At 44.8% G+C, this 9,301-nt stretch overlaps 1 protein-coding gene across 11 annotated transcripts in view; it reads right to left on the bottom strand.

Annotated features, from left to right (window-relative positions):
• Positions 1-9,301, bottom strand: part of LOC111949601 (eukaryotic translation initiation factor 4 gamma 1-like) — a 73,806-nt gene that overhangs the window by 53,243 nt on the left and 11,262 nt on the right. For 6 of the 11 annotated variants that reach the window (XM_023966900.1, XM_023966899.2, XM_023966908.2 and 3 more), the window contains 4 exon segments: positions 4,401-4,500; positions 5,184-5,360; positions 5,724-5,744; positions 8,736-8,768. In XM_023966900.1, the coding sequence (XP_023822668.1) occupies positions 4,401-4,500; positions 5,184-5,360; positions 5,724-5,744; positions 8,736-8,768 (331 nt within the window). 11 annotated transcript variants of the gene reach the window in all.

The raw sequence follows: 9,301 nt of genomic DNA, 5'->3' as shown, positions 1-9,301 counted from the left end.
GGGGAGAGAGAATTCTCATTCACACCCGGTAGACACGAGAGGTATGTGGCAGGGTCTACAGTCAAATCACGGATTACACCAAAGAAAACCAGCCCCGTCGTTGACTAACAATGTCTTGCTCCCAGACAAACTAACTTCCTTTGCTCGCTTTGGAGGACAACACAAGTGCCATGACACGGCCCGCTACAAAAACGTGCGCGGGCCCTCGTCCTTCACTGCAAACCAAACGTGAGTAAAACAATTTACAACGTGTTAACCCCTCGCAAGAGCCCAGACGGCATCACCAGCCGCGTCCTCAGAGCATGCGCAGACCAGCTGGCTGGTGTGTTTACAGACATATTCAATCAATCCTTATCCCAGTCTGCTGTTCCCACATGCTTCAAGAGTGCCACCAATGATCCTGTACCCAAGAAAGCGAAGGTAACTGAGCTCAATGACTATCGCCCCGTAGCACTCACTTCCGTCATCATGAAGTGCTTTGACTAGTCAAGGACCATATCACCTCCACCCTACCTGACAGCCTAGACCCACTCCAYTTTGCTTACCGACCCAAAAGGTCCACAGACTACGCAATCGCAGTCACACTGCCCTAACCCATCTGTACAAGAGGAATACCTATGTAAGAATGCTGTTCATCGACTACAGCTCAGCATTTAACACCATAGTACKCTACAAACCCGTCATTAAGCTCGAGACCCTGGGTCTCGARCCCGCCCTGTGCAACTGGGTCCTGGACTTTGAGGGTAGGTAACAACATCTCCACCCCGCTCATCCTCAACACTGGCGCCCCACAAGGGTGTGTTCTCAGCCCTCTCCTGTACTCCCTGTTCACCCATGACTGCGTGGCCATGCACGCCTCCAATTCAATCATCAAGTTGGCAGACGACACTACAGTGGTAGGCTTGATTATCAACAACGATGAGACGGTCTACAGGGAGGTGAGGGCCCTCGGAGTGTGGTGTCAGGAAAATAACCTCACACTCAATGTCAACAAAACAAAGGAGATGATCGTAGACTTCAGGAAACAGCAGAGGGAGCAGCCCCCTATTCACATCGACGGGACAGTAGTGGAGAAGGTGGAAAGTTTGAAGTTCCTCGGCGTACACATCACGGACAAACTGAAATGGTCCACCTACACAGACAGCGTGGTGAAGAAGGCTGCTGAAGAAATCGGTCTGGTCACCAAAAGCACTCAAAACTTTTACAGATGCACAATCGAGAGCATCCTGTCGGGCTGTATCACCACCTGGTACGGCAACTGCTCCGCCCACAACCGTAAGGCTCTCCAGAGGGTAGTGAGGTCTGCACAAATCACCATCGGTGGCAAACTACCTGCCCTCCAGGACACCTACACACCCGATGTCACAGGACGGCCAAAAAGATCATCAAAGACAACAACCACGAGCCACTGCCTTGTTACCCCACTAACACCAGAAGGCGAGGTCAGTACAGGTGCATCAAAGCGGGGACCGAGAGACTGAAAAACAGCTTCTATTCTCAAGGCCATCAGATGTTAAACAGCCATCACTAACATTGAGTGGGCTGCTGCCAAAATACTGACTCATCTTAGCCACTTTAATAATGAAAAATGTATGTAATAAATGTATCACTAGCCACTTTAAACAATGCCACTTTATATAATGTTATACCCTACATTACTCATCTCATATGTATATACTGTACTCTATATCCATCTACTGCATCTTGCCTATGCCATTCGGCATTGCTCATTCATATTTTTTATGTACATATTCTTATTCATTCCTTTACACTTGTGTGTATAAGGTAGTTGTTGTGAATTGTTAGGTTAGATTACTTGTTAGATATGACTGCATGGTCGGAACTAGAAGCACTTCGCTACACTCGCATTAACATCTGCATGTGACAAATACAATTTGATTTGCTGAGCGGCCTTTCAGGTTGTCGATATAGGACTCGTTTTACTGTGGATATAGATACCTTTGTACCCGTTTCCTCCAGCATCTTCACATGGTCCTTTTGCTGTTGTTCTGGGATTGATCTGCACTTTTCGCACCAAAGTACGTTCATCTCTAGGAGACAGAACGCGTCTCCTTCCTGAGCAGTATGGCGGCTGCGTGGTCCATGGTGTTTATAGTTGCGTACTATGGTTTGTATAGATGAACGTGGTACCTCAGGCGTTTGGAAATTGCTCCAAGGATGAACCAGACTTGTGGAGGTATAACATTTTTTTTCTGAGGTCTTGGCTGATTTCTTTTGATTTTCCCATTATGTCAAGCAAAGAGGCACTGAGTTTGAAGGTAGGCCTTGAAATACATCCACAGGTACACCTCCAATTGATCAAATTATGTCAATTATCCTATCAGAAGCTTCTAAAGCCATGAACATATTTTCTGGAATTTTCCAAGCTGTTTAAATGCAACAGTTTACTTAGTGTATGTAAACTTCTGACCCACTGGAATTGTGATACAGTGAAGTATAAGTGAAATAATCTGTCTAAACAATTGTTGTAAAAATTACGTGTCATGCACAAAGTAGATGTCCTAACCGACTTGCCAAAACTATAGTTTGTTAACAAGAAATTTGTGGAGTGGTTGAAAAACGAGTTTTAATGACTCCAACCTAAGTGTATGTAAACTTCCGACTTTAACTGTACAAATTACCTTGACTAACCTGCACCCCAGCACCATGACTTGGTACCGGTACCCCTGTATATAGCCTCGTTATTGTTATTGTGTTAAAGTATTTTTTTGTTTATTTAATAAATATTTTTCTAACCATTTCTTGAACTGCACTGTTGTTTAAGGGCTTGTAAGTAAGCATTTCACGGTAAGGTGATTTCTGTTGTACTCGGTGCATGTGACATAAAATTGGTTTTGATAAACTGGGCATGTCAAATCTAGTGTGTGGGCTTGAGGGGATGAAATGAAGAGGCATTTCTGGAATGATCACTAACACACTACATAGGCCCCTTTCAATGTCAATCTGTCACCAGCTAACATGTACTCAATCTGCTTCCATCTTGCCCTCTAGTTCCCACTCCCTCAGGTGTGAAAATCTCAAAGGACTGTGTAGGTGAAAACAGWCGAGCGGAAGTTCCACTTTGCCTACTGAAGAGCTAGGCCYGCGGAGCCATCKCCATACTGCTTACACATATCCAGTCCTTTCAGGTATTTTAAAACAGCGAATGGGAGAAGGAGCTAGGGGGCATAATGGAAGCAAGGCAAATCTGTGAGGCACTGAGGGGGAGGTATTTGAGTTTCACACACCTCCAGAGCACCAGCCTCAAGACTAGTATTTGCTGCCAAAACTGGAAGAAGCACCAGTGAGCTAAGCCTGAGGTCACACTCACTTCCCTTCCTCCTGGTCTTGGTCTCAGCCAGAAGCCTACTGGAGCAGACTCAAATACATTCCTGCCCRCAAACTTTGCACTGCGGTCTCAAAACACACACGCATACAGGCAGAGGCTCTGTGCACGTTTATCTGTCTGTCCATGGTTGCAGAGGCCCAAACAAAAAGGGAGTCAATGTCAGTGTGAGACTGGTGCATGTGTGTGACAGTGCATGTGTTAGCCAGGTGTGAGAGAACATGAGTCAGTACCTTTGTGAGTCATTGAGCGAGCARGTGACTAACATGAGCACACAAGCTAAATCTATTAGACTGGCAGCACGAGGGAAAAATTCAGAAAATGTGCTCACTCCTCTAAATGTTCTAGCTCAGAAGGAAGAAAGATTRCTAGTCTGCAGTCGAAAAACAGCTCTACAATGACATCTGACCAGATCTATACAAAGTACACACACAGAAATATTGATATGCAGAAATATATCCACACACACACAAGCAACCACACATCAACTCCCCCCTCTCTCTTGTATACCATGTTGGAGTAATGCATGTCAAGACTTAACATTTCTAAAGTAGACTCCACATACGGACTGCTCTGCCCATGGCTGGTCAKTGTTCAACTGTGCAGACAGACTAAGCCACTACATAGCACACAGACTTGTGAGCAGGGTCACCAAGCTTGTTTTCAGGACAACCAGTGAGCTTTCTATAGCCCCTGTACTGGCAAACACATACCACTAGAGGGCAGTCATACTCTGCATCACCAGCCCAGAGGCCTTCGTTACTAGATAAAATMAACAGGGAAGTTAAGGAATTTGGAACAGACAACACTGTTGGGAATTACTTATTTGTGCCGAAATYAGTAACAGGTTTGGAATTTGACCTGTGTGTCAGGGTTGAAATCAATTTCACTTGAATTTAGTCAATTGAAATTCTGTTGAAAATACATTTAAATTAATCTTAGGAATTGACATCCCTGTTTTCAGTGTGTKCAGGAGAGAGCAGTGTTAAGCTGAGGCCTGTGGTTTTGGGTAAAGGTGGGTATCGGCAGGCAAGGCCCAAACAGAGCCTCTTACCATATGTGCCATATTCAGCTGGGCTGGTGCCTGGGTAGAAGCCTGGATTGCCCGGTGGGACCGGGTACTGCTGAGGGGTGGCCACGTACGTTGACCGGTACTGAGGGAGAGAGACATGACAGAATGGTTTAGATATTATCTAAAAAGGTACATTGTAGAATGTTCCCCAAGCCCAGAGTATTAAAGGCAAGCTAAAATTCAACTTCAAAACAATGAGTAGGATGGAAAAGGTGCTAAGACAGCCTGCCAACTAGTATTTGATCTAACTCATTCAACACACAGATACCTATACCTTTCTTTGTCCCACACACAGGCAAAGAAGGAAAACCTGAAGGTTTAACTTGCACCCCTCCACCTCCCTCTAACACACAGTAACAGCCATCCGTCTCTCTTTCTCTGTGGTGCTTTTAAGCACTGCACAATCAGGAAGGGACTGGAGGGTCAGCTGATCGCCTGGGGAAGGGGAGAGGGGCATTTTTCCCAGCACTGGCTCCATAGAGCGGAGGCCAGACTCAGCAGAATCTGTCCCTGAGCCAGGGTCACCAGACCACTCCATGTGGGGCCTCCCTCACAGACGGGGAGGGGGACTGCCTTGCTAGTTGCTACCAGACCTGGTTTCAAAAAGCATTTCCRTTCTTTCCAAATACCATAGCTGCGTTTGATTGAGCTTGCCTGGTGCAAAGGAACAGTCCCAAAAGGTATAGTGAATGTCTGAGTAAAGAGAATGACAGTGGCCCCTAGTATAGATGGAGCACCCTGGTGGAAGGGGCGGGGTGAAGTTACCTGTCCGGGTATGAAGTAGGCGGGGCCCTGTTGGTTGGGGAAGGGGATCTGCTGTGAGGGGATCATCATCATCTGTTGGCCCGGCTGGTAGACGTGTGTGGGCGCCACAGGCCTTGGCGTGCTGCTGGGGGGCACCCGGGGGGCATTGCTGGGCAGACTGGGCCGGCTGTAGTACGGCTGGAGAGAGGTAGGAGAGGAGGAGAGAGGAACAAGTTATGGAAAAGTCCTCTTTTGTAAAGAACATTCAACAATTAAAACGTTAAATGAGGGCTATTATATTTCCCCTTGCCATTCCTTATGGCAGTTTATACTACAACAATTTTAACAGTCTGTTCTGACACTAACAGCCTGTTCATAAAGGCAGAATTCAAACTGCTAAAAACCGAATAAAACTAGAACGTTCTGTGTTGCTTCATTTACATTCTGATGCGTCTCTTTAAGCAAAACTAAAGCCAAAAAATGATGGCAGGACCACAGGCACGAACACTGCCAACTACAGACAGACTGACTCCTCTGGAAAAAGAAGAGGAGAAGTGTTACCTGCAGTGACCTGAATCCTCCCTTCAGCAGCACATCCCACAGACACCACGTGAATGCACACGGACGCAAGGGAGAGAAGGGGGAGAGAGAGAGGGGGAAGAGTGAGAGAAGGGGGGAGAGAGAGAGGAAGAGAGAGGGGGGAGAGAGAGAAAGAGAGGGGGAGAGAGAGAAAGAGAGAGAGAAAGAGAGGGGGGGGGAAGAGGGGGGGGGGGAGAAGAGAGGGGGGGGAGAATAGAGGGGGGAGAGGAATGAGAGGGGGGGAGAGAGAATGAGAGGGGGGAGAGGAGAATGAGAGGGGGGAGAGAGAACGAGAGGAGGGGGAAGAGAGAATGAGAGGGAGGGGGAAGGGAAAATGAAAGGGGGAAGAGAGAATGAGAGGGGGGGGGGGGGAGAGATGCAGCAGTTCAGATTGTAGAAGTCAGAGAACCTACCCCCACAGTAGTGAATTAACAAGCAGCATGCATCCATAGTCCTTTAAAAATGCAGGTGTGTGAGCAACTGTGTCCATGTCAAAGCTAACATAGAACACTGAGTCGGTGTGTGTGTGTCAGGGTTTCCGTTAGGAAAATGTGGCGCCGGACATTTGGCTTTTTAAATGTTATTTACCAGACCAATATGCATTGGGTGCATAACCTGATTAGGGCGTGCTGTGCTCAGAATGACAAAAATCACATTTAGTATATGGTCATTCATATTAACAGAACATGCAAGTGGAGAATGCAACGATGTACGGTCCTTCTTACTGAATTCTGATGTGCACTTTGAACATGTTAGAATAACTGTTTTCCTATTTAACTTTTCCTCAGCCAGCAAGAAGAGTAACAAACAGCAAAATCACTAGTCTATGTCAATCAAGAGRAGAAAAGTTTATGCTACTTATTTTATTGGTCAGCTTGTTGAGAAAGAAATAGCCTATTCCAAACAGACTCATACAACCAGCAGGCCTAGGCTACATAAAAACATAAACAGAAAGCAATGAGTCTGACYRAACAGATCAGAACTTTTAGCTTAAAACGTTGATAAAAGATTATTTCTTCACATTATAAGCGCAACAATGCAGTCGGGAATTAGCCAGAAACCATAGTTGTCAAAAGCGCACAGCACATGCGAGCACTTTCATGTGACAGAGATGAACATTTTAAAAGAGAGGAGATCTAATAGGCTACTTTGAAGCAAGGTAAGAAATTCCTCAATGTACTGAACAAAAATATAAACGCAATATGTAAAGTGTGGTCCCATGTTTCATGAGATGAAATAAAAATATCCCAGAAATGTTCCATACGCACAAAAAGCTTATTCTCAAATGTTGTGAAGAATGTGTTTAGATCCCWGTTAGTGAGCATTTTTTCTTTACCAAAATAATCCATCCACCTGACAGGTGAGGAATATCAAGAAGCTAATTAAACAGCATGATCATTACACAGGTACATCTTGTGCTGGGGACAATAAAAGGCCACTAACATGTGCAGTTGTCACACAACAATACCACAGATGTCTCAAGTTGAGGGAGCATGCAATTGGCTGCAGCAATGTCCACCAAAGCTGTTGCCAGAGAATTGAATGTTCATTTCTCTACCATAAGTCGCAACCAATGTCGTTTTAGAGAAATMATGTCCAACCGGCCTCACAACCGCAGACCACATGTAACCATGCCAGCCCAGCATCTCCACGTCTGGCTTCTTCATCTGCGGGATCGTCTAAGATAAGCCACCCGGACAGCTGATGAAACTGTGGGTTTGAGCAAACCGAAMAATTTCTGCACAAACTGTCAGAAAKCYTCTCAGGGAAGCTCATCTGCGTYCTTGTCGTCCTCACCAGGGTCTTGACCTGACTGCAGTTCGGCGACGTAACTGACTTCAGTGGGCAAATGCTCACCTTCAATGGCCACTGGCACGCTAGAGAAGTGTGCTCTTCACGGATAAATCACGGTTTCAACTGTACTGGGCAGATGGCAGCGTGTATGGCGTCGGATGGGCAAGCGGTTTGCTGATGTCAATGTTGTGAACATGGTGGCGGTGGGGTTACGGTATGGGCAGGCATAAGTTACGGACAACTTACACGATTGCATTTTATTGATGGCAATTTTAAATGCACAGAGATACTGTGTTGAGATCCATACCAGATAGTGACTGGCTTTCTGATCCACATCCATACTTTTATTTATTGTTTAAATGTTAAGGTATTTGTGACCAAATTCATAGATTAGGGCCTAACTCATTTCCTTATATGAACTCTAACTCAATTAAATCTTTGAAATTGTTTCATGTTATATTTTTGTTCAGTGTATGTATTAAAACGTATATGTCTATGTCTTCTAAAAGCACATTGCCTCCAGCTCATTGRAAAGTGGTGTGTGACGTGCTGATGAAGTCTGCCTTATGTTGCAGTTTGATGCCGCCTTCAAAACAACTTGGAACGCAGCAGCAGCAGCTCTTGTGCTGTTTGACAGATGATTTTCMACTCAAAGGCTCTGTATTTGTATGCGTGTAATAAATAAYATACATAATGAATATAATGTACACACAGGCCAATTTAATTCCACTAAATTATGCAAATTAGCCTACAAACCGATAAGCATGACCAGTCAAATGTATTTCCATCGACTGGTATTTCCATCAATGAATAGCCTAAAAAGCATTATTTCGCACTTATAATTTTTCTCTCCCGCCCTGGATTTAATTTATGCGCTTATTTTTTTTTAATACAAATAATTAGATGTAACCGGACAAAAGCCAATAATTACCCYCTAACGGAAATCCTGGTGTGTGWGTGAACATGACAAGTTCCCAATGAATGAGGGATCCCAGAGCCAAGATATCCCAGAATACMTTTGGAATAGGATTCTACAGCAGATTCAATCTCTTAGCCTACCATAATAAACATGTGTAGATTTTACAACATTCAGTGCTCAAAAACAGTTTAGAAAGACAGGAAATGCAAGTAGAGAGAGAACTCTACACTGCCCCCTATTTCAACCCATCCCACCAAAGTCCCTGGTTAGGCTGTTAGTACCTGTTGGTGTAAAGCACGGGGCCCGGGGGCAAACTAGAAAAGGAGAGCAAGACAGGTCACAGGTCAGAGGTTAAACCCACATAGGACACCAGCTGGAGAGCAGCAGACACAACCCTCCTCGATACACACACAGAGTGAGAGATAGGCAGGCATGGAGCAGGGCTCAACAAGAGGATTCAGAACACAATACAGGTCTCATCTGAGAGAATGATTTTGCCTTCTAGCAGTAACAATGACAGGTTGGAGTGTGGAACGTACACTCACTGAACACTAAACAGTAAGAGATGGTATCAAGAGGAAAGAATGAAAGTTTACACGTAGCACGATTATGGCTGTCATGACATTTCGTCAGCATGTGATTGTTGACCGTTAATTAACAAACACATTTAGCATCTCCTAGCTTCCAAAGCCACTGATGCAGACCTTTGGAATATTTAAATTTGTAAAAAGTCTAATAAATCCATGTAATATAGCCCACACCTTCAAAATAAATCCAATATGTATTTAAGACAGGTCTAAAGAAACATGATACGAAGAAAATGTAGTCCATTTCAGAAGAACAGAAT

Source organism: Salvelinus sp. IW2-2015, linkage group LG22, assembly GCF_002910315.2.
Source record: "Salvelinus sp. IW2-2015 linkage group LG22, ASM291031v2, whole genome shotgun sequence".
Classification (NCBI taxonomy): Eukaryota; Metazoa; Chordata; class Actinopteri; order Salmoniformes; family Salmonidae; genus Salvelinus; species Salvelinus sp. IW2-2015.
The sequence above is the reverse complement of the archived record's forward strand: the minus strand, read 5'-3'. Positions and strand labels throughout refer to the sequence as shown.